Source organism: Lepidothrix coronata, unplaced genomic scaffold (assembly GCF_001604755.1).
Source record: "Lepidothrix coronata isolate B3197 unplaced genomic scaffold, Lepidothrix_coronata-1.0 Scaffold198, whole genome shotgun sequence".
NCBI classification, from domain to species: Eukaryota; Metazoa; Chordata; class Aves; order Passeriformes; family Pipridae; genus Lepidothrix; species Lepidothrix coronata.
In genome coordinates, this window is record NW_016690378.1 from 1224179 (window position 1) to 1248726 (window position 24548).

Below are 24548 nucleotides of genomic sequence, written 5' to 3' on the forward strand. Positions count from 1 at the left end.
AAAAAAGACTTTGCATGCAAATAACACGTCCCCAGTTCAGAGCACAGATTGGACACAGCAAACTGGGGCAGCATCACAAGCACAAGCAACCCCTGCTGCTGCAAGAGCTGTCCACTGCTGCTCAAATGTAAAATAAAAATACTTCTCTTGCCACTGAATGATTTAGCAGGTGCAGCCACACCACCTTCCCTTCCTCCTTCAACAGCTGAAAACAATTTAAAGTTTCCTTTACTGCTTCAAAATGGAAAATTTGCAGCTCCATATGAATTTGAAACCACTGGAAACTTCACTGGAGGCTCCAGGTGCCTGCCATGAGATGGTTATCAGCGATCTCCACACGCTGCCCTGGCTCCGGATTAAAAATGTACCGAAGATACATCTCTAGAGCTGCCCCACATGTCTCACAAGAACATCTTTGCTCTCACCCCAAACGTTCTTCCCCGTGGTACCACTGCACCATCATGAATTATGATATGTGAATATCTCCAATTTAGGAGAATTAACGGAAGGGCATTTCCAGCGAGGAAAACCAATTCTGGAGTTAATTTCCCCAAGGTCCGCTCGCTCGGTTTGGCAGGACTTGACCCTGCGGGAGCCTCGGGGCCCGTGAAGCGCCGGAACTTTTGGAGACGGTGCGTTAGGAAGTGTTTGGAAGAGCACCGCTCCCTCAGCATCGGGCTGGAGCGACACCCCCGAGCCAGCGCCTGCAGCGCAAAAACGCTGAAAGAGCCGCCAAGGGGACCGAGCATCTTCACCCGAGCGGCCTCTCCCGCCATCCCCCGCCCTCCTCTCCCTCCCCAGGGCGCTCCCTCCGGGCACAGGTCCCGCACCGCTCCCCGCACCTGCCGCGCTGCCTCGCCCCGGCCGCCACCTCCCTGCGGACCCCCGGGGCGGGCGGTTCTGCCGGGGCCGCTCCGGACCGCGCCCCCGGCTCTGCCCCCGCCCGTCCGCCCGGCCCGGCGCGGCCCGGCCCGGCTCAGCCCCGGCGGGTCCCGCCGCCGCCTCCCGCTCACCTGCGGCCCCGCCGGGAGCGGCGCGGAGCGGCCTCAGCGCCGGCACCGTCCGGGCGCCATTTTGTCTCCAGCCTCGGAAGTGACGTTGGGGGGAGGCCGCGGGCAGGTCCCGGCGCGGGACCCCCCCGACACCCCTTCGTTCTCTGCATCCCCTTCGTCCTCTTCATCCCCTTCATCCTCTGCATCCCCTTCGTTCTCTTCATCCCCTTCGTCCTCTTCATCCCCTTCGTTCTCTGCATCCCCTTCATCCTCTGCATCCCCTTCGTCCTCTTCATCCCCTTCGTCCTCTTCACCGTCAGCATCGCCTACATCTCTAACACCCCCTTCAGTCTCTTCATCCTTTGCATCGCCTTCATCCTCTTCATCCCCCTCCATCCTCTTCATCCCCCTCATTCTCTTCATCTTCTTCATCCTCAGCATCTCCTTCACCCTCGGCATCCCCTTCATCCCCTTCATTACCAACACCCCCTTCATCCCCAACAGCCCCTTCCTCCTCTTTATCCTCAGCATCCTCCCCACACCCCCTTCATCTTCTTCAGTCTCTTCACCCTCAGCATCCCCTTCATCCCCAACACCCCCTTCATCACCTTCACCTCCTTCCATTCCCTTCACCCGCAGCACCCCCTTCATCCCCAACACTCCCCTCCTCGCTTTCATGCCCAACATCCCCATCATCTCCAACACCCCCTTCAGCCCCTTCAACACCTTCATTCCCAACACCACCTTCATTCCCTTCACCCCCTTCCATTCCCTTCACCCCCCGTGCCCCCTCCATGCCTTCCATCCCCAACACCCCCTTCAGCCCCAACATCCTCTTCATCGCCTTCACCCCCTTCCATCCCCTTAACCCCCAGCACGCCCTGCATCCCCTTCACCTCCTTCATCCATTACACCCCCTTCACCTCCCTCATCCTCTTCATCCCATCCACCTCCTTTAGCCCTTTCACCCCCTTCATCCTCTTCACCCCCAGCATCCCCCTGGGCCCTGCCCAGTTCACCCCTCCTGCCCCGGCCATCACCATCTCCCAGACAACGAGGAGAGCAGGTTCACTTTTCCTATTGCTTTTATTTCTCTTTTTTTTGGTCTGTTTTTTGCCTTCTCATACTAAAGCAGCTCAGCAGCTCGGTGGTTTTCTTGTGTGTGACTGAGAACAAAAAAATAAACCCAACAAAGTGGCTGAGGGGAAATTATTTTAGTCACTGAAGTGATGTGGGGACTGACCCTCACACCCCCTGAGGGGCCTGGGCTGGGACCCTTTTATGCTCCACATACATTGTCCTCTCCCATCTAAACCAAATTTTCCTCACTAATTTCTAAGCAAGTACCTGAGAGATAAAAAAAATATCCATAATCAGCTCCTGGCAGATGTCTGTATTTGTATTGCAGTCTCTCTCCCCTTAATTTCTATCTCACCTGAATACTCTATTCTTAATGCAATCAGAGATGTAATCCTCACGGGGTAGGACTATATTTGACCTGGAATTATTAAGAATTTGCCATTTTCCTAGAGGAAAACATGCTAAATTAAACCTGTAGAAAATGGAAGACATTAATACAGTGGATTTGAACACCTCTGTAGTGATGCTTAACTTTGGTAAGCAACAGCAGACTGAGAAATAACTCTGATGAACACACTGATGTTCCCACCAGAATACTCAGGATGCACTTATATTATAAAATGTTGTTTTAGATACACCATAATCAGTTCTGAAATCTATAATTTTAGTAGTAAGAAAATCTCAAATATGTTTAAACTAATTTAACTTATTAGCTTAAATGAATTCTAATTTACTTGTATTAACATTAAGCTTTATAATTAAGCTAAAGTAATTACACCTCTAAGTTTTGATGTTGTATTTTAAAAAAAAATCAAGTCTTCCATTTTAGATGTTAGAGCCTGTGTAACAGGGAAGTTGAAAACATAGAACAAACTACATACCTTATTAGCTAAAGTATAAACCTTTCTACCTTCAGGATTATATATAAAGTTTCCCAGAAGTATCACAAATAACAGAAAATAACACAAATAACAGTCATCTTTTTTTCCCTGCATTTACATTGAGAATATCTACCATCTGGTGGCGTTCCAGGGGACTTGCACTTTCAATTTACACTTTCTGGTGGTCAGAGAGGCCTACAAATCTTTAGGTGATTGAAGTTCCGAACCGTTAATTTGTTGTATTCTGAAAATATCAGTATTGCTGCTATTGTGCTCTCTAAAATGATGAATTAGTTCTTCAGGTTACCTGGGTGTGTGTAAGCACACAGGGACATGATAACATGATACCAGCACACAGAAGAAACAAATACTAGCAAAAGCTCTTTTGTAAATCTTGAATGTGTGACTGAATATATATATATATATATTCAGGGTGACTTAAAAGAGAGAGAGAAAAGGAAATTCTTGTGTGTGGAAATCTTAGTGAGCCATGGCAGGAAAAAATAGTTCTAGAAAAGATTTTTCTTATCAGAGGGTCTAAAGCAGCATTGAAACTAGCTGGACTCCAGTGATGCCAGTAGGGCCAGTTCTTCTCTTGTTAACTGGGACAAGGTCTCTTTTATCACAACTTTCTGTGCTGTTCTAGTTGTCCCTACAAACACAGGAGACAATGTGCTGCATGTTATGGCTCTCACTAATAATGTCCCTGGGAAAAACTGATACAGTTGAACTGCTTGGGTTACTGGTTATTAATAGCTCTGAGTTTAAGTAATATTACCTTCTTTTTCTATAAGTGTATTTTTGGTAGATGAATTGACTGCACTGCTAAGATATTTCGGGAGGTTGTGCTCGAAATGTCCTGGGGAATGAGACTCTTAAAACTCAGTTGTTAAGTATTCCTGCTCCTTCCCTGCTGGTTTAGGTGAACCTTTCCAACCTCCAGGTCCACCACAGCCCTTATTTTTATTTCTGCTTTCTACAGCCTGGCTCACTTTTGCACCAGTAGCAGGTTTCATTATAAAAATCTAATTTTTCACAGAATAAAACAACGTCCAACCTTTTACACTACTCAAATGTCTCATGGTTTGCTTGTCACTCTAGTCTGTGTTGCTTGCTCACCTATTATATTGCACAAATATACAACCACAAGTTGCTGAACCACAAGTGCTGCTTTTCTGCTCTGGAGAGGTCCCTTTTCAGGCCACTTTATGGAACTGATCACAGGTGATACCTGGTTAGTGTTAGATATTTCCAAGTGGCTTTCCCCCAGTTCCCATGTGCCAGCCTTTAGCAGAAGGGTCCCCAGGATATCTGATGGGGCAGGGGAGTGGTGTCATACCAGTGAAGTCGATTCAGTGCCTCTTGCTCCCAGCCTGTGGAACCTGACACTTCGTTTTCTCCATTTCACAGAGCATTTTACTTCTGGCCAAGGCTGAACGTTGCCCTCTCCAGAACGTGGCAGCTGCTGAGGTCTGCAGTCCAGCAGGTAAGTTATGTGGGACCTCACAGAATCCTGGAATGGTTTGAGCTGGAAGGGACCTTGGAGCCCATCTGATTCCACCCCTGTCATGGTTAGGGACACCTCCCACTAGCCCAGGTTGCTCCAAGCCCCATCCAACCTGGCCTTGAACACTTCCAGGGATGGGGCAGCTGTACTAAGATGGATTTAGCAGCCATTTCCAGAGCACTGCTCACACTAATTAGCTAAGATTCATCTGTGCCAATTACACCAATGGTGGTAAAGGGATAAAGATAAGGTCCATTTAAATTTAAATTTATCAGTTACATTGGTCAGCCTCCATTTCAAACTACAGCAGGTGTTTTGGGACTGCCTCTGCAAACTGATTCAAGCACCACAGGACTCACCCCAGGACATGGATGGCCATGAGTTTCTTAGTGGAATTAATCAAGAAATATACCTAAATATACTTAAATATACTTAAATTTACTTAATATTTATATTGAGAGAAGATGTTGGCAGTACTCCATGGAAGGAAAAGCAGGTAAGAATAATGTTCAACCCTTGTTTTGGTTATCTACCACTTGTGTCGTGACAAGCTGGCTCAGAGGATGGAACAGCCCTGAGAATGGAGACAGCATCCATTGTCTGCATTCCTGCTTCCAGCTCCCAGCTGCTGGATCAATCAGAACCACTGAGGTGCTCTGTGGATGGTGTAGGCACACTATGAGTAACCAACATGTAACTTTGGTTTTGTTGGAAGCATTTTGAAAATAAAACCAGGCTCAATGGCTACGAGATAATGTACAATAATCTGAAGCTTCTCTGTTATGAATGTGTTCCTTTTTGCTGTAAAAATGCCATCAGTAAATCCCACCACTAGCTGGGGCTCGGGTACAGCTTACTGAGAGAGCAGTCATTGTGCATCTGCATCAGCCTGCACTGAGGAGCCTTTAATTTTAGTAGTCTGCTTGTACATTCTTTATACATTCCTTCTTGCCAGGTGTATGAAGTCTCAAGTCACTCTTGTGGCCCTTGCTCAGTTTTCTCCATGAAATGCAGACATGCTTTACCTTCTCAGATCCTTCTGTTGCTACTTTCCACTCAATCAAGCATGTTTATTGTGTTAGTAAGCTAATTATTAATCTTGACAAAATGAGGTGGAAGAACTCATCAGGGAAACTGTTTTCAAGGAGTAGCTTCATAATCATGAGTTAAACATTTCTTAACTTCAGCAATTCCAGGTTTAAATGAACAGATGGCAGAGTTTGCCTCCCTGTGAGAGGTGATTAATAGTAATCTATGCTTTCATAATCTCATTAATATTTTGTCTCTTACAAAGAGACAGATCTTAGTGCCAGGAGTAGTTGGCCCAGGGTAATTCCAGGCTGGATCACAGAGGAAACTTTATGCAGCAACTTATACCAAGTAAATGCTTTCACTACTTTTTAACAGGCAGCCTTTGCTGCATTATCTTTTTATGTACAACTTGCCTTTAAGGGCTGGCTTTTAGGTCAGAATCTCTTGTACCACTACTTTCTAAAGCTCTGTGTGAGTTGTGAAAAGTGGACTTCTCTCAATTCTCTTTCTCTAAACAGTTTGTAGGGGTCTAGGCAGGGAAACACTGACAGTTCTGGCTGTCCCTTATTTCTCAGCAAAATGCCTCAGTGCCTGGTACAGGAGAGGACATTCCTTCAAGGAGGAAGCTGCTATTTCCTCCACTATGCTCAGTTATTGCTGCTTATTCAACTCCTCTGGGGTTTCTTCCTCCAGCAGATAGGAAATGAGGAAGAGCTGACATTCCTCTCTCTTTTCCCATGAGCACACCTGCTGAACCTGCTAATTCCTTCCCTGTTTCCTGCATAGGATGAATCAAATGTCATGAGGCAGAATATCCACAGGACTCAAAGGAATGTGTTATTTGAGGATTAACATGCTTCATAAAAGCAGGAAATGGAGTTGCTTCCCAGCTCAAATGAGACATACAGTACTAATTTCCTAAGACAAACACCACTACATTTAAAATTGCCTTGTTAGAAAATGTTTAGTCACTCTGGAGGGAAGGAGGAAGTGTTTAAACAAGTCAATGACTTATTAAATAACTCAGTTGCCAGTCATTTTTGCTGGTCAGTATTGCTGTGAAGTTATTACCATCAGGAAAAATTAGTTAAAGGGTTTATGGAATAGAGACAAATCTATATTCTTAAAGCATCAGTAGCTTCATGTTCTGCACTGGAGGAAGAAGTAAGAGGGGTTCTCCAAAGGATAGAACTGGTTCTTTCTACTGTTTTTCCCCTTTAAAAACAGTGGGAGCTTCTGTTTTTCCCTGGATGTTGGTGGAATTGTTGCTGTGTTGCATCAGCATCACTCTTATGTGTCACTTTTACTGCCTTTTCTACTGGAAGATAAGGTTGTAACATTTGTAAGAATTTCTTCCCCAAGTTTATCTGAACACTGATGTTGGTTAACACCTGAAGTAGCCCCCCAGGTTGGCAAATCCATTGTTCAATTTTAGCTCAATCTGGAAATGTGAATGAAATGAAATTTTAGTGAAGACAATGTGTTGCAGTTCTCTATTTCTCCTTCTTCCATTTCCTTTTTTTTCTTTTTTTTTTCCTGGATGGCACTGTTTGGTTTTGAACTCACCAGTATCAATCAGCCCTGCCAGCTGCTTTCTGGAACCAGAGCACAACTTTGGATATGCCTGGAATGTGCAGCTCTCCTTGCCTGCTGAGACATTTGCCAGTTTAACATTTACCAGAGTCTGAAAATCTGACTTCTCCAGCCTGGAGTTGAACAAACTCCATGATTGAATGGGGATCTTTGTGTTGGAGTTCAACTGTTTGTTGCAGAGCAGGGGGACCTGTGGGTTTGGTCTGAAGCCTAAATCCACAAGGCCTGGACAAAGACACATGGCCAGTGAGATGCTCAGTTTATTTATACATAAATGCCTCCACGCTGCAGCTGTAAAAAAATGGACAAAGCACTAATTCAGCCTCCTGCTTTTGGCACCTGGTGTCAAGTTGCAGATCCTCTGTTACCTTCTGCGTCCATCAGAAGTTGTCAAACAAAACAAAATGCTGGGAATTTCAGTGGGAGTAATCTTTGAGCTTAAAAAAGCTGCCTGCAAAAGGAGGGGTAGGGATATTCTGATACCTCATCTGGTGGAGTATAAAAAGGTATAACAATGTCTTCAGACGTGGTGTAGGCCAGTTATGATTTAAGTTTTAAATTGCAGTGGTTCAGTAACATCTACACTGCAAAACTTAGGCTGGTGGAGCAGAAATTATTTTTAGCTGGAATGGTTCTTCATCAAAAGCAACCCGAGCATACTTGTGACCTGAGGGGCCTTGTACATTCAATAAGTTGCTTTTTTGCAGTGTCCTTTGTTCCTATCTTATACTAAATAATATTAAGGATGATGTTACCATAAAAGATGCTGAACACCACTTCATTTGAACTGGTCAGAAGCTGTGACAGGACTAATGCTTTAATGTTTAAAGATTCCTGGGTTGGTGGCTTTTCCCTTACCTGCGTTATAACCCTTGGCAAGTCACTTAATCTGAGTATCAAGGCAGAACTTGCCATTCTCATGTGAATGATACTTCGGTACATTTGAGTTTGAAACCCTGACAGAGGTGTTAATCTGCAGGTTGTACTTATTTTTTAATGAAATAAGACGTGGTTAAGGTATTTGCAATGGTATTCTGCAGTGCTCCTAAAATAGTGAGCTGCATGTTTTAATTGGTGTTTAACTACAAATGAACACTTCTTAAATTTATAGGAGTAAGTTGATCTCCATAATTCTTCCAGTGCAAACTTAATTATCATTGGTTTTATTGAATTCATTCTTTTGACATTTTCTGTTCTTACAGTACAAACATGCCTTAAATGAACTCATGTAAGAACTGCTGTATCGATGTCCAGAACTATTATAAATATTGATGGCTCAGCTTGCTTTCATAGTTATGACTGCTGTGTATCTTCCCCACAGACACAAATGCAAGGGGACAGCTCTGTTTATGATATTTTTTAGTGACATCTGGCACTCTCACAGGAAGCCTGGTGCCTGCTTGTCTGTTTGGGAGAGCCACATTCATGACTCAAAGCCAAGCTGCAAAAGGGAACGTTATTGTTAGTAACTATAAAGGAATGAATGTGATCAGGAGTGAGGACTTGAAGTTAAAAGCAAGTGTTGATTTATTGAGTGTCGTTCCCTGTGAATAAAAGTCAAACTTGGCCAGCTGGTCAAAGTATGGAGCTGCTGTTTCCTCATGTGTTCTCATGCATAGGAAGTCTCCTGACCTTGGGCCTTGGTTCTGCAGCTGATCACTCATTTGAGCTCACAGGAGATTTTGCCCTGGGACAATGTGCTGTCTGACTTCTCACAAAGCAGAAAAGATCCCACCTTCCACAGAAATTCTACCAAAAACCACATAGGTTGTGTTCAATCTACGTTTGAAGTCCTAAACTAGCTGGATTTTAAGGCAAGGACAGCTCAGTCACAGAACACTGCAGGAGTTTCATATGAAACACAGAGCTCTGTGTGGATTTTTAGTCTGCATTTCCAGGACATTTGTATCACGGAATTACAGATTAATTAAATTAAAGATTCAGTAACATATAGATACAAACCAAATATGGACAAGATTGTAATGAACAAGCCATGGTTTCTTGAGGTTTGCTTGAAGCTGACTGGAATGTTCTACACTCGAGATTTCCAGGCAGCAAGGTGTATGAATCATCAGAATATCAAATGTATCTTTGTAGCAGCAGTTGCTGTTTCTTCAAGTTTTCAGAATAATAGATGTCTCCTGATTTTTCAGAACCCTTGCTTCCTCTACCATGTACTGAGTGTCCTGCACTCCAGCTGATCATCAGAAGGAAATTGCTGTCACGTCTTTGCAGGTTCAGATTTAGCCCAGCACAACACTTCATACTCAGTCTCCAGGGCTGGAAGCCCACAGCTAATGTTTCAGAGGAGCATGGGCTGTGTGGCTAGGGGTTGATTTTTACCTAAGATTAATAAAACTTCCCTTAAACTAGAGGGTGGACTATAAAGGCACAGTTAGGACCAGAAAATTTAGGTAGCTGGTATATGAAGTTAAAATGGCTTTTAGTGAGAGATTCTGGTGGGGGAGCAAAGCAAAGTGTCCTCGAGCAGAATTTCAGCTGGTGCTCTGCCCATGATCCAGGAAAACTCAGAACTGCCCACAAGGGTTGTCTGCTCCAGTGCCACACATTTCTCAAATTTCTCTTGTTCCTTCAGGCTTAACCAAAATTCAGAGCTGGCATAAGAATGTTTTTCTGATTTTGTGGTATTTGCAAGTTAGCAGGGACTGAGCTGCTGCAGAAGAAACCAGTGACATCTGTGCTATTCCCTACAATGGGTGAATAATTCATAATTCCATATGCCAAGCATTTGGGAAGGCATTAATGCATCTTATGGGACAGTTTCCAGTACAGACAAGAAATTGTTAAATCCAAACTAACAGAAATTACTAATTTTTTGCCACAAGAAGAAGCTTTAATATTCCTGCTTCCATATGACTTTACATGAAGATAAAGCTTATTATTCATGGTCACAGACTGAGTTCTTCCCTACATCAACTCAAAAACTAACTAAACACTCCTGAATTACTTTTTCTCATATCTTTAGCTTTGAATTATAGTTTCATTTAGCATTGTCAAATGAATTGATTGTGGGCATTGCACTGATAAGACAAGTAGCAAAACAAGTCAGGAAAATTGAAGGAAGTTTAAAATATTTTAATTTTTTTAAAGAAAACAAAGAATAATTACTGTAAAGTAGGACAATTTATATTATGATTTTTATTTCCAAAGCTTGGATTGATATGATAGTTCATGGCACACAAAAGAAACAGAAAAGCAAATACAGAGGAGTCGACACGTTCAGCAATCATCGACCTCATGGATTGTCGTGATTTTTACACCCAACACTGATTTAGAAAATCTGATGCACTGCAGCCACTGGACATGCAAAGCCTTTGCTCTGAGCTCTGTGCATTCAGGTCCTGCAGCACTAAAAATGCCCCAGAAAAGCTGCATTATACCTCAGTGCCACACTCTGACCTGGTGTTGCACATGTTGTCAAACAAACCAACTTAGAAAACGAGACACTCAGAAAGAAAAAGTTTGTATACACTGATTCAAAAGCTTCTGAAGCTGCTGAGTAACTGGTTAAAGTGACCCATCAAAAGTGGGTATTTTCCAAGCACCCCTTAATTCAGGATGTTTATTTCAATCCCTGCATGTCTCTGCAAGAAGAGAAGGCAGGAAATTCCTGATGCAATAGTCAGCAGAGCAAGCTTTCAGTTGGTAGGTCAGTTCCAGCCAGGCCTACCCTATTTTGCCACAGAATAACATAAGTATCATGAGCAGAAAATCTGTATCAATAGTGGAAAGATTTTAGCTTCCAATATCCTGTATTTTTTGGATATTTAATTTGTAAATAACTGGTTCGCTCTGAAGCTAATTCCTCCTTTATGATACATCACGTGGTAGATGAACAAGCCACAAGCACTTAACCAGTCAAAAACACTTAAAAGATTCTGAATATGTTCTGGATATGTTTTTTTTTTTTTTAAAGAAATCCATAAAATGTAATGTGACATAATCTTTGGTTGCATTTAAAACCCAAGCATATATTACCTGTAAATCACATTTCAGGTGCACATCTGTTTGCTGCAGGGTTTTTTCTTACTGCAAAATCTTTTTTCTTCTGGTAAAATCCTGGATAGTAGAAATGCTATGGAATGTTCCATACTCTGGAATCAGGCAGAGTGGGGGTGGTCCTTAGAGCTGTGTGGGATCCCCATAGATCTGGAAGGCTTTGACTGTATTTTCCATGGATCATCTTCTCACACAACTGCAGGAATAGTCTTTAGTTCTTATAAAATAAGAAGCACTTGTATTTTCTGGCATGGAATGACGTGGCTGCTTGTTTCAACTGTTTTCAGGGCCTGGAAAACAACAAGCAGACATTTATTGCTCATCCTTATCCAAATGTTAGATACCTGATCTCTTTTCCTCCCTCTCTATCTTTCCTATCACCACTTTATTTCTCTTCCCAGTTCCTGTTTTCCTTTCTCCTAATTCTGGTGAACAGGCTCTGTTTAAATGTCCTGGGGTTTTCTTAGTCCTTTGGAGTTTGTAAAGACCTTCAGATTTGCATGGCACCAAAGAATAAGGCAGAGATCATTCCCAATCTTCAGCTGCTTTCCAGTACTTGTAGGATTTGGTCCTCTCATAATTCCTGGATAATTTTACCTCTGTGCAGAAGAGTAATTCCAAACCCCATGCACTTGATATTATAACAATATCTGGCAATTTTTTTCTGATTTCTGGGGGTTTAGACCCCCCACGTTGTGATGCAGCTCTTGCTGATTTTGATGCAATGTGTAACATCAAAATAGATTGTTTAGTCAAAGTAGATTGTTTAGTCAAAATAGGAACACCAGACATTTCCCAGGTGATTCCTGTGGCCCTGCTCAGAGGATGGGGCTTGTTGGAAAAGCCTGATTAGCAATTTACTTACGAGTACCTGCCTGACATCTTCCTTACGACAGCAATCACTATTCCTGCAAGGATTCCAACTGCAACCACGATTCCAATGATTATTCCAACCAGTGCAATTGTTTCCAGGCCACCTGAAAGAAGAAGTTGGGAATGTCAGTGTGTTTCTCATGGAAACCATTGGTAAGAGGGACTGATACAGCACTGATGCTGTTCTGCTGCATCCCACTCCTCAGGGAAATTCCCTTCTGTCTTGTGAGTTCTCAAGTAGGTTTGGGAAGTTCAGCAGACTGAAAATATGCCCTTGGGCTGGAGATTTGGGAAGTTCAGCAACCTGAAAATATGCCCTTGGGCTGGAGGTTTGGGAAGTTCAGCAACCTGAAAATGTGCCCTTGGGCTGGAGGGCTCCATAAGGGTGTGGACATGGAGACAGCGATCAGGTGAACCAGGGGAGGCAGTTCAGGGACAGATTGGGCACAGCCAGTGGCTGCTGGAAGGGGATTCCCTGGCAATTTTGTCCCCCCTTGTCTTTTGAAGCAAATCTTCTGTTTAATACCTTTTTCAGTTTTCTCTGGTTCCCCACTCGGCTCACCTGTAAAGCCAGAAGGACAATAATTACTCACTCTGCTTTGTACAGAGTTTTTCAGTTCAATTTGTAATGCTATATGCAGGAAAACTTTTATCAACTATGTCACAATGGTTTGAGGTTGTCCTTTTGGTAGGAAGGGAGCAAATTAAAAGTCTGGGAGAGTGAATACAAAAAACTCCTAAGTAATAGAAATTAAAACCTAGGGGACTGAGTTATCTGATATATACTAGTGAAACTTGTGTGATCACATTAAGATCAATAAGGTGTTTATACCTGGTATGAAATAATTATGATTAAGACAGAAATCAGATTTTAATTGTCTGAGACTGGCGTATGCTGATAAAATTTCACCTTGCTCTGAGTGTATTTGCTGAACTATTCTGTGTCTATTTATAAAGAGAACACCTTAAACTTGGTATTGGAATTTTCCAGATATTACTTAGTAGATGGCAGTAGAACTTTGATGTAGAAAAACAGAAATGAAGAGGTTTTTTACCATCAACACTCTCTGTGTTAACTCCATAACCAGTAGAATTGTCACTGTCTCCATCCGGGACAAAAGCACTTTCTGTGGTCATCAGGTGTCCAAACTGCAAGAGATTTGTTACATTGTGTAGTCTGGTGGGCAACTACAAGAATTGGGGGGAAAAGAGGGAAAAGAAAACCTCAGTACACTCAGTCTACATGTACGAAGGTAGCATTTAAATTCCCTGCTCACCCACATCTCCTGGGTGCTTTTTTAGCTGTCACCCATCACCTCTGACTCCTGTACAGTGACCAAAACAAACCAAATGAGCTGATTGATTTTCCCAGCTGGAGGCTTTTCTACACGAGGTGACCTCTCAGCAGGACTGCAAAAGGAGACTGCAGAATATTGCGGCCCTGCCTTTTTTCAGTGTTTTGTGGTTTTGGTTTTTTTCCAGTGATTTGTCAGTTCGGTTTCACTGAAGCTGAGTGAGAGACACTGAACTGGAAGGGGCAGTGAGTGGCAGTGAACAGGCAGGTACCAGAAAGGAACCTTTACTTGGCATTTTCTACTCACCAGGGTTGGCAAGGCATCAAATTCCGTGTCATTTCTGTCTCTGAAATCAATCGTTGCACTTTCTTCTCCTTCTAGAACTGAGCTTGCTGAATAAAATTGTAGAAAACGAGTCAGGATTTTACTTTTTAGTCACCTGTTCTGGCTACTTTGACATGAAAACTTTGTTAAACACGAGCTCTGTGCACTGTTCTGTGTCCCTGCCCCTGTGCACTTTGGTTTGTGAAATTATTTGGAATAAATATGAATTCTGCTTTACTCTTGCCTAAAGCAGTAGGACAAAGAGCTTAAGTACCATCATTTAACCCTGGCAAAACCTTAAGACATATTGGTTATGAACATTTTGTCCAAGAAATTATTTCTTTTTTTAAGGAAAGGTTCCCTCTCCCCCCAGAGTGGATGTGATGCCTCCAGATTTCCAGCTTATGCACTGGGATAAATTACTTCAAACATCTTCCATTTTCTAAAATAACAAGGGCTTTCTCCCAGCTTTCAGCTCAGTCTCAGCTGCAACCTTTATTTTTAGAACTGTCATCAATGTTTATGGGTGCAGCTATAGTCTGAAAACATTCCTACACAAATCTGTCCTGAGGTTTTTCCAACGTTGCAAATGCTTAGCTGCCATAATTTGATTTTCTTTTAGGCAACAATGTAAGGTCTTCCTTTTTTACTCTAGACCTCGGTGTCATCTGTGCTCTTTGGTGTAGTGGACATTTCCCTTTTGGCCCACATAATGCTGTTTATTTACAAATACAGCCAGACTTCGTTCAGAGGCAAAACAAGCTGGAAGGAGGTAGAACACAAAAAACATGGCCCTGTGAAGACAACTGGCACTACCAAGAACATGTTGGAAACATAAGTGTCATTTGATTAAGTTTCCTGCTGATTCATGAACCTGTGAGGATGCAGAGAAGGATGTTAATGTAGGGTGAGATCTCTTGGGGGTTTGTGATTCCAAAGCCAGCTGAGGGTGCCTGTCCTGCTGCTGCCTGGGAATGAGGGTCCTGCTGATTCCAGACACCAGGGCTGAAAATTAAGCAAAGAGCTGATAATATCTCCAGGCAAAAAAAAAAAAAAAGCCTTTTTTTGCATCAAACTTCTGTTTATCTCAGCAATCAGACCAAAAGAAGGACAGCTATTCACAGGAGTTCTTTTAAAAGCTGAGAATTACTGTCCCACTGGAATATTTTACGGAAGAGAAATGTTCACAACCTGTTTGGTTTTGTTAAATTAACACTGTTTCTACTAATTTCACTTTTTATGTAGTCACCTAAAAACATTCTCATCTCCTCTGCATATGAAGTTAGACTATATCTGAATTGTTTGACTAGGTCCAAATACTTCTTATGGAAGAATTTACTACTCCTAAATGCACCCTACCTGTGTTGTGTGTGATACAGAGGCAAGAAAACAGCTTTTGTTCTGTGACTGAAATGAGTAAGAATGGGCATTTTGCTTGATATCAGTCAAAACTGAAAAAAAAACATAGAATCACTTTGGATCAGCTGTGCAGATACCACTTGTAAATTATTGTTCTTTAATTGTGAGTTCCATTTCACTTTTGTTCATTTGTAACTGCCCCTTTTAAAATAAAAATGTTATTTCACATAAAAAAAAAAGCCAGTATTTAATTTTGAAATCAGTAAAAAAATGCACTGGCAGCTTAAAGGATGAATGAGTTGGGATTGAGAAAAAAAATCTGGTTTTGCTCAAAACTCTCATTTGAATTCTACTGGAAACCTGCAAATATTTTTCCTTTGCTCCCAAAACTGTTTTCTGAACCAAACTAGAAAATTTTTATCCATCTCCACCAATGTAAGACTGAGAGCTTTGTCCCACTGCCAAGAGACCAAACACTGAACTAAACTTAGATTTCTAATTCCATGTTTACTCAGGTAAACAGAATTTTATATTTTTGTACCTTTATAAGCCTGAACACAGATACACTTTCTATCTCAGAGCCAAAAGGGTGTGCAGGGAGTACTTTGGGCAGTAGCAGATGAAAAAAGTATATTCATGTGATGCCAACATGAGGCCTAATATGGAGGCTAATTAAGCCAGTCAGTGTCCCAAAAATCACCAAAAATCCACAGCAAGACTAGAACAGGCCAGGGTAAATCAGAGTTCCAAGTTAAAAATGGCAAAAATAATGTTTTGGTCATTTTTAATTGAAATTGTTGAGGAAGCACAAAAGGGGCTTGACTTTTAGTCGTATATTTATACACTTTTTAAATATCAGTGTGATTTAAGATACAGCACTACTTAAAATACTTATTTTTTTGCTTATAAAGTAATAACTTCAGAGTGTAATAGTGGATGTAAAATATTGGCCATGTAAATGCTAAGTTTAAGGGGGAAATAGCAGTAGAACTCACCAATGTGAACTGTGTATGGGTCAGTTTACCTTGTAATCCCAGTCAGAAGTGAAAAAAACATCCTTTATTCGCTAGTTGAAAAATAAGCACAGATGGAGAAAACCAATTGCCAGAGGAAAATCCCCCAGCAGAAAGTGAAATATATTTTGCACGTTAACAACAAGCAGCTTATTGGGAGAAGCTGCTTATGCTGCTGGCATGGCCCTGAAAAACTGCCTGGCAGTGAAGGCAGCAAAGGAAACAGTGTCACACAGCAAAGGTGGACAGAAACAGTGACTGTCACAAGGAAATATAAAATAATTAGTCTTGGGGTGGTACTTCCTGAGGTCCTTGGCCGTGAGTGACGTGTAGAAAACCTATTTCAGTGCCTTTGCCCTCTCAGTGACTGGCAAAGGGAGGTGGCCCAGATTAATCTTGCCTAATTTTAGGTTCTTAATAAAGGCACCTAAATAAAGTGGCTGCTCGCCCTTATCTTCCTTCACAGTCTCTGGGGAAAGATAAATACTTGGAGAAGGTAACTCAGCTCACCTGAGATTTGGGTCATCCTTGGTAGTGCTGCCTTTCCTTGACTGGAAAGAGAAACTGGAGTGTGGCTCCTCTGAACTGCCCCAGCTCAGATCAAACTGATTTCTGCCGTTCTGAAGGGCTTGACCCAGTCCTATCCCACCTGTATAACACTGTTTTCAAGCTGAGGTCCTGTAGTTGCTGGAGAATAATCCCTGGAGTCTTTCCAGGTTCGTTTTGGGTGGACAGTGGAGGTGGCTGGGTGGTGGTTAAACAGACACTGCTGAGTTCTTGCCCAAAGAAAGGCTGGGAGGGAATTTGTTATCAGTGCAGGAAGGATAATTGGATATTGGACAGCTTTGTCGGGGAAAGTCATACAGAAGTTAAGTATTTACATAAAATTGAAAGAAACTATTGGACTTGAAGCTTCTTTCCCCGTTCCCAGTAGGAGCCCTGCACCACTGCCATCAAAGGGAATGCAAATGGGATGTGAAGGGGGGGTGCTCCTGTCAGTCCTTGGTTCCATCTGATGTGGGCCAACTGTAGCAAGAGTCAGGGTTAAGCAGGGCTTCTGCATGTGTTCCTAATATTATCTTCGAGGAGGTTGTAAATAAAAACATTGCCTCACAGTGCCGGGGTTGTCTCCAAGGAGCACCGGGGCCTCCTCTGTTTGCAGCTCTGAGCTGCTGTGCATGGGAATTAATCACTGCACCCCTTCCTGCCAAAGTTCCAGCTGGGAGCCTTTCAGTTCAAAGCCCCCAGCTGCTCTCAGGCTGCACACCAGGAGAAAATTCGCTGTCTCTAAAAGTTTAATACTGCTTTGAAACCCTCCCGTGCTTAAGCATCCCATGACCCACTTAGGGGAAGATGAGCTCACTACTTACGTGCCCTGGAGTGACAGTTTACTGGGAAAACCTCTCCGGGAGGCTTGTTGGAAAGGAGAGGGGGTTGTAAAACTGTTGTTCATTAGCATTTCTTTCAGGTTATCTCCAAAACCAACAAAGATACTTCTGAAGATGAAAAATGTTGTAGGATCTTGTTTCTCTCCTGGTATAAACCTGAATAAACCCAAACAGTGGTGGGCAAAGGCAGTTGTAAGCCAGTAGTTTAGCTTAGTCCCTGGAATAGGAAGCCCTCCAAATAGAATGAGTTTCCATCTCTGATAAGAGACCAGGAGATAAAAATGGCAAACCTTAAAGGATTCCCTCTAGCAAGAACTGAAATAATCTTTTGCTCATTGCCTTCTGCTTCAAATAAAAAAAGGAAACCAGCTCCAGTTATTTGTAACAGCTAAAAAAGGAAACTAGCAGGTTAACTGTCAAACAAAAGCTTTGATCTTAAAATTCAAGTTTATTTTTATCTGTGTCTTATCAACATCATGTTTTACCCCATCCAGCTGGGCTAAATAGGTACTTTGGAGGATGTTGCTCTAGAAAAGCAAGGGAAAGAATTTAGCAGGATGGGTCACTTGGGAGGTGTCACTCTCCTGCTGGAGATGAACTGAGCAAACATCTGGAGCTGACTGAGGGCTTTCAGGATCTGCTTCCGGAGCTGTTACAGCCCAAGTGGTGTTGTTTGAAGGGCTGTGTATGGATTTGTGTGTTATCCATCCTGTTTTGGCTGTATCTGACTCAGCATTTATGTCCTGATACAGGAATTCCCGTTCTGAGGGAGCACTCTTCACTCAGAGACCTTAATTTGATTGTGAGCAAACTGAGTCTTAGTCTGTGTCTCATTACTGGAATTAGTTCAGTAGTAGTTCAGTGAAAACTTTTATTCCTGGTGGTGGAGGTTTAACAAAAATATGTGATTTGTAAGGAATCTGCCTTTTAAATACAGCAGCTCTGTAATTTTCAATTTGATTTTTTTTTAATTTGGCTTCATCCTCCATTTAAGTGTATTCCAGAATCCAAAATCTACATCATCAGCTGAATTTTGTCTGAAAATAGTTTTCCGTTATTTTTCTATTTTTGGATATTTGGGGGAAAAAGCATACAGGTGTCTCTTTTGTTGTGAAATGCTTCAACAGCACCAGATCCAGGCTACAAAATCTTTTTGACTTTGAAAATATGAGGTTATAAGAAGAATATAAGAAGAATATAACATAGTGGAAGAATATAACATATAAGAAGAATATAACATAGTGGATTCTGGGATTTGTCTTTTGATGTTTGAACCTTTGGACAGTTAAAATTTGCAGACTTTAGAAAGGCTTTAGAAAGACTTTAGAAAGTTTGTTAGTGAGAACTGAAATTCTCCTTTGTACCTCATCTGTATCCTGCAAAACTATATCTGCAGTATCCTGAGAGCTTTGTGTGCTTGGCCTGTTTGGGGCCTTTTCTTTCTCTGTTAATTTTTTCTGGAAGTTGGAGTAATGTCTCATCCCATAAGAAATCCCCTGGTGTGTATTTAAGTGTCTAGACTCTGTTGTTCAGGAGAAAGTATGTACTGTCTAAATCCTGAAGTGCTTTCTGCAGTTTCCTTATGCAAAGACTGACAGTTTGCTTTATATAACAAAGGAAGCTGGATGACAAAATACCAGGAATTTTGGGAAGTGTCTGCCAGTTGAAAACTGGTCATGAAGCACAAGGCAGGATTTAGCTCAGCCTTATTTAGAGCATGACTGAGTTTGTTCAGGTATTCCCTGCAGCTCGTGATGACAATGCTTTGCTGAATTGTCAGAAACATTTCCTTTGGTCACCACACCCTGCTCCAGATGGGTTTTATTGCTGGGGCTGGCTCAGCCAAAGGAACAAAGCCAGGGTTTAAACCGACGGTGCCAAGTGGCAAAGAACCACTGGGCTGCTCCTCAAGTAAATCACATGTCCTCTGGATGTTACAGTGTTCTACTGACAGAAAAGCAAAGCAAAATATACTTGAACTGGGCAGATATAGAGAAGTAGCTGCTCTTCAAGGGCTTGCTGTGTGTAATGACCCCCAACCAAAGCTGGGAAACAAAACCACCAGGGGAAAACGTGGAACCTTAGTAAGCTTTGTCTTAGGCATGGTAAGATCAGAACAGAGCTGTGGGCATTAGAAGGGACTAACTCCATTATGGGACATTCCTTTAAAATATTCCTTGCAGAACTAGAGATGAATATTCCAAATTTATGCTTTTAAGAATGCTGCTGTGTTAACCTCTGCTTTCCTGTCCGCTCAGCACACTGACCTCAGACTTGCTATCCCTTGAGTGTGGGATAAAACCACGTTGTTATTGATATTTGCTGCCCTGTGCTCCTTGGCAATTTTACTCATAGTTTAATTGTTTTCTTTGAGGGTTTGATTGGGACAACGAGGTTGGAGTTGTGGTCAAGGTGTATCTGCTGCACCTTTCTGTCAGGGGCAGGATTCCAGAGCTGTCGCTGCAGGGCTGACAAAAAAGGAGCATTTCAGCCAACATAAGGAGGAAAGTACCAAACTTTGTGTCAGGGAGCAGCAGATTTTCCACCTGTGCAGCAGAAAGCAAATATCTGTGTGCAAATACTGGGATGTGTAAATGCAGATGAGAGGAATTAAGAAATGACCTCTAATACAGTAATAAACTAATCTTTTCCCTGAATCACTTCTTCCCCAGAACTCTGAGGCTACAACCACGTGCCCTTTCACAGCTGCCTTGTTGAAGGTTACTAACCCCTTGTATCTGCCAGCAGGACCCTTTGCATGTTCCTTAACTTATTTGTTTGAAATACTCCCACCAAACACTGAACTGGAGACTCTTAGGTGCTAATTTTGTTCACAGAGTGATTTTTGGCTACCTCCTTTTATTGCCATGCAGCAAGCAAGATCCACTCAAATATGTTTAGTCTGACTTTTATCCTACATTAATCATGTACTAGCTAATATTTGGATGTGTTTCATAGTCATAAAACCATTTTAATGTCCATTTGGAGTTAAGTGTGTCCCCTTTACAGATTTAGCAGTATCTCCTACACTACTTAAGCCCTCCTAAGAGACCACATGTTTGCCTGAAAATGGTGTAACAGCTGAATTATTCCCTCACAAAGGATTATTCTGATCCAATTTGTGCTGGATGTTGTAGTGTTTGTAATCAACAAAGATGGAAAAAACATGAGGAAGTCATAAAGCAACACGAGGATGTGCTCAGCATCAGCTTCTCTGTCCTTGGAGAGCCTTTGGCCGAGCTTCTGAGACAGGGAGTTGGAAATCAATAATGCTTTTGTCTCTTATTTTTCCTCATTTGTTTCTCTTCAGAACATCCCAGCACACCTCCACTCCCAAATCCCACAGCTTGCTCTGAAATGCTGTGCAGCAGTTTGTGCTTTCCTGGGGGGTTAATCCCCACTGAGGGGACACACGAAGCAGGGGGGCCCTTTGAGAGGCTGCAGCAGGGGGCTGGGCTGCAGGGAGGGGCAGGACCTGGCAGCATTTGCCTTCCATCCTGCGGTCCCTGACCACATCCAGACAAAAAGCAAACAAACCAACAAAACAAACGTGCCACTGAGCCAGCCCCTCTGCCCCAGCCGGGCCAGCAGCAGCAGTGAGGCATTTCTGTGGTCCACGTGTGGCTCGCCTCAAGTGACACATGGAGAAACACTGCCTGCTTCTGTTGGAGCCCAACAGCCCTCCTTCACTGCCTTTTATTATCTAGTAAAATGCTCTCTAGGTTTTTAACTGCCTTTTTTTTTTTCCCCCAGTTGATTTACAGTCCTGGGTCTGGGGTATGTGCACGGATTCAGTGGGAACTGCTGAACGACAGGAGTGGAGGATCTGGCCTCTCTGTTCCCAGATTTTACTGTGCAGCCTGAGTTAATGAAAGGTCCACTTGTAAGCCTTTAAATATGACTGTTTTCCTTGTTTGTAAAGTTACAGACTCAAAAATTAACTGTTGGAATACAGATGGGCAAACCTCTGCTTGCCCAGCAGAGAGGAGAAAGCAAATTTTGTCTGTTCTCTGCTGGTCTTCCACAAAGACACTGCAAAATGCAGCCCCACTGATTTGCAGACCTACTAAAAGTGATTCAGCAAGACGATTTTCCCCTTTTTTGTGATAATTGTTTTGGGTATTGGACATGTAGAGTTAGATTTATATCATGAAGAGGCATATATGGGACACATGTGAGAGCACTCATCACTCATGGTGCAGGGTGAAAGGTTTTGTGGTGCTTACTTAGTAGAAAACTCCCTTTTGAGTCAAATGTGACTGTTCCTCTTGGTTGTACATTTTGTTTATAGCCAGCAGTTACAGAATTTGATTTTCAAGAGAGTTTAGAGGTGCCTGACTTTATTATAGTTTTGCCACTGAAACAGCAACAGTCTGGGTGAATCAAGACACTTCCAAAAAAAAAAAACTTTTCTGGTGATTTTGTCAATTCTATTTTTTATGATTTTGAAAAACACAGAAAACTTTTTAGTCTTTCAGGGCTGACTGTAAACTTCAATTTCCTTTCTTCTGGAAAATGAACTCAAAATGTTTCATATAAACACTTGTTATCCAAATTATCCTGTCAAGGTGCTTACTTTCAGTCCAAACCAAATGTTACATGATCTGGGATAAACCTGACTTGCATAAGGAGATATAATCTAGTGTTTGCCTCTAGGTAACATCAGGCACGTGGACAGTTGATAGAGCTCAAGTGACATGTGGTATCTTGTCAACAATCACCTTAATTTTTGTTCATGTTATGTGACAGCCACTGCAGTAATCTCCATTTTTACCACAGGAGAGGGTTTGGAATTAAGAAGTGCCTCTGAAAAGCACTGGTTTGGATGCTGGTGGAGGCCAACTTCCATTTCTACTCATTTGGTCTGATCCAAACCCTTGCCTGAGTTTTTATATGCTGAAACCATCACAGAAAGGCAAAAATGTATCTGCTTGTCATTCAATAATAATAATAATAATCCTTTTGGAAATGGGTAACACACTTCCTGATTGAAACAAAGCTGCTTTTCTTGAGTCAGTCCCAGTCCATAACCTGGAGTGCCCAATTGCAAGAAAAGGGAAGCTGCAGATTTATTTATGGCCTCATTGGGTTGAGAAGTATCAGAATCTGATAAAGAGGCTTTTTTCCCCTAAAACCCTAAAGCCACACTGTCACCCCAGAGTTTCAGACATCTGGATATCCCCACTCCCCCAGGGACTATTCAAGTCAGACATTCTCCCTTCCCCTGTCAGCCAGGCACAGACTGTGAAGGTGGCATTGTCACCTCCAGTCTGTTCTAACACATAATTGCTGATGGTTGTCAGTAAACACCAGTAATACATATTTAAATGCTCAATACTTTCTTATTTTACCTCTGGAGTCCATTTCCCAGGTGTATCCTTTGGAAGTTGTCCTACATGACTGGCTCCACGTGAAGAAAAAGTCATAAAACCTAAACACCCCAAAAGTCTGAAAGGCTGTAAACCATGTTCCAGATCCAGCTGTGGAGTTCAGTGCTGGTTATAAAGCAGAGGTGGGATCTTGCAAGCAGCAAATACTCTGTTTTTCTTTCTGACTAGTAGGGTTTCAGCCTAATTGTTGCTGGACTCCTTCTCTCAGAGTTGAGAGAAGATATGCTTAAAAATTCCCCAAAAGCCTGGAGATGAAACACCTTTTTTACCCATAATTCTGGTATCTTAGAAACTGCTTAAGGTACTTCTATAAAATAGTGGTGGCTTTGCCTCGTTTCTAATGGCTTTAAACTTTGGTACATTTAATAGTGATGCTTTTTAAGGATAAGGTAGCTGTCCTTAAACAATTCTTAGAATTTCCCCCAATTTCCTAGAAAACAGTTTTTGTGTCTTGCCTAATATGTGCTGATTTTCTGTGAAATTCTGAAGCACAGCTCCATTAAAAGTTTCAAGTCAACACCCACACATGCTGTAATATTGATATAGCTCCATTCTATCCAGCAGAATGGTACTGAGTATTATCAGGCCAAAATCAGGTCCTTTTTTTTTTTTTTTTTCAGTTTGGGTCCCCAAATCCAAGTCTGACAAGTATAGTTAATAAAAACTATAAACTTTATAACTTTGGAAGACTGATGGGCTGAGTTTCAAGTTGATGTATTTAGAGCACTGGTACTGGGAATGTGTTCCATGGCAATGGCAGAGACATTTCACCTATCCTGGAGGCCAATTCATTCATCAGGAGTCAAACACTGCACAGAAAGTCTGAATTTCAAAGTGATATTCCTGGAGTCAAGTACTGGTCAGGGTAATTCTGATTTATTGTTAATAAATCAGACTCTTCCCCTTTAGCTGTAAGAAAATGTCTCTTTTACCTAAAAGTGTGTCTTTTTTATAAAATTCAAAGAAATAATTTGCCAAGCAGGTACCTAACACTTTTTAAATAGTTTAGTTTTAGTTTGAATGCATTGCTTATGGCTAAGTTGGGCTTAGCAAAGCCCTGTGTAGGGCTCAAATTCTAAGTGGCTGTAATATCTTTAAGCTCATAAGTTAAACTCCTGAATGGAAATATTTATAAATTACTCTAGTAGAGTTACACCACCTAAATGTCAATTAAACTAATCTCTTGCTTGCACTCTGCACTGTGTGTGTCACAGGGAGACTCATTTCCAAGGGCTGGGGCTGGAATGCCTTCCCTGCCTGTACCTTCTCCCTCCCTTGCAGACACACACAGAAAATTCTTTCCCAACAGAGCCTAACTCAGCCCATCTGAAAACTCCTGCTGTGTTCCTCGCCAGATTGCAGCTGCAGTTTGAGAATTCCAAAGAAAGTTTTACAAACAGGACAGAGCAGCTCCATAACCTGGGAGCGAGCACAGAAACCGCTAAAGTGCAGGAAACGGCTGGAAATGATTGTAACCAAAGTTTCTCCTTACCTTCTTCAGCAAGTGCTGCCAAGGGCACACTCCCTAGGACGAGGATGAAGAATGGAACCTTAATAAACATCTTTGATCTGCTTGGAGAGTCGCTTTTCCTAATCCTGAGACCAGATGGATCCAAACTCGGATTAATTTTTATTTAGAGGCAGCGGAGAATTGATATCCCCAAAAAGAAATCACTGCAAAGAAAACACTTTGGTATTCCAAATATTCCTTTTGCTGCTGTATCGTGGAGGGGGAAGGCTCTCCCAGCTGATAACTGTACAGTTAGAGACAACTGAGTGGAGTTGGAGTTATTTTCTTTAG

General features: G+C 42.2%; 3 protein-coding genes and 1 long non-coding RNA gene across 5 annotated transcripts in view; 2 read left to right on the top strand and 2 right to left on the bottom strand.

The window, feature by feature from the left end:
• The window catches only part of PRDM2 (PR/SET domain 2), a 59108-nt gene extending 58016 nt beyond the window's left edge, over nt 1-1092 (bottom strand). For both annotated transcript variants that reach the window (XM_017832006.1, XM_017832004.1), the window contains exon 1: nt 1014-1092. The gene's annotated coding sequence lies outside the window, so the exon portion shown is untranslated. The remainder of the gene's footprint in view (nt 1-1013) is intronic.
• Nucleotides 469-1947, top strand: LOC108505704 (proline-rich receptor-like protein kinase PERK9). The gene is made up of 2 exons (XM_017831962.1): nt 469-1161; nt 1225-1947. The coding sequence occupies exons 1-2, from the start codon at nt 469-471 to the stop codon at nt 1858-1860; spliced, it is 1329 nt and encodes a 442-aa protein (XP_017687451.1). The 3' UTR covers nt 1861-1947.
• A 2-nt stretch (nt 1948-1949) lies between these two features.
• LOC108505728 overlaps nt 1950-24548 on the top strand; it is a 34855-nt gene continuing 12256 nt past the window's right edge. Inside the window, exons 1-2 of the long non-coding RNA XR_001877584.1 lie at nt 1950-2058; nt 4364-4439. This is a non-coding gene — a long non-coding RNA (uncharacterized LOC108505728). The remainder of the gene's footprint in view (nt 2059-4363; nt 4440-24548) is intronic.
• PDPN (podoplanin) lies at nt 11967-24546 on the bottom strand. Its single transcript, XM_017832007.1, has 5 exons — nt 24240-24546; nt 13580-13665; nt 13034-13127; nt 12505-12540; nt 11967-12082 (listed from the first exon to the last, which is right to left on the bottom strand). The coding sequence occupies exons 1-5, from the start codon at nt 24307-24309 to the stop codon at nt 11967-11969; spliced, it is 402 nt and encodes a 133-aa protein (XP_017687496.1). The 5' UTR covers nt 24310-24546.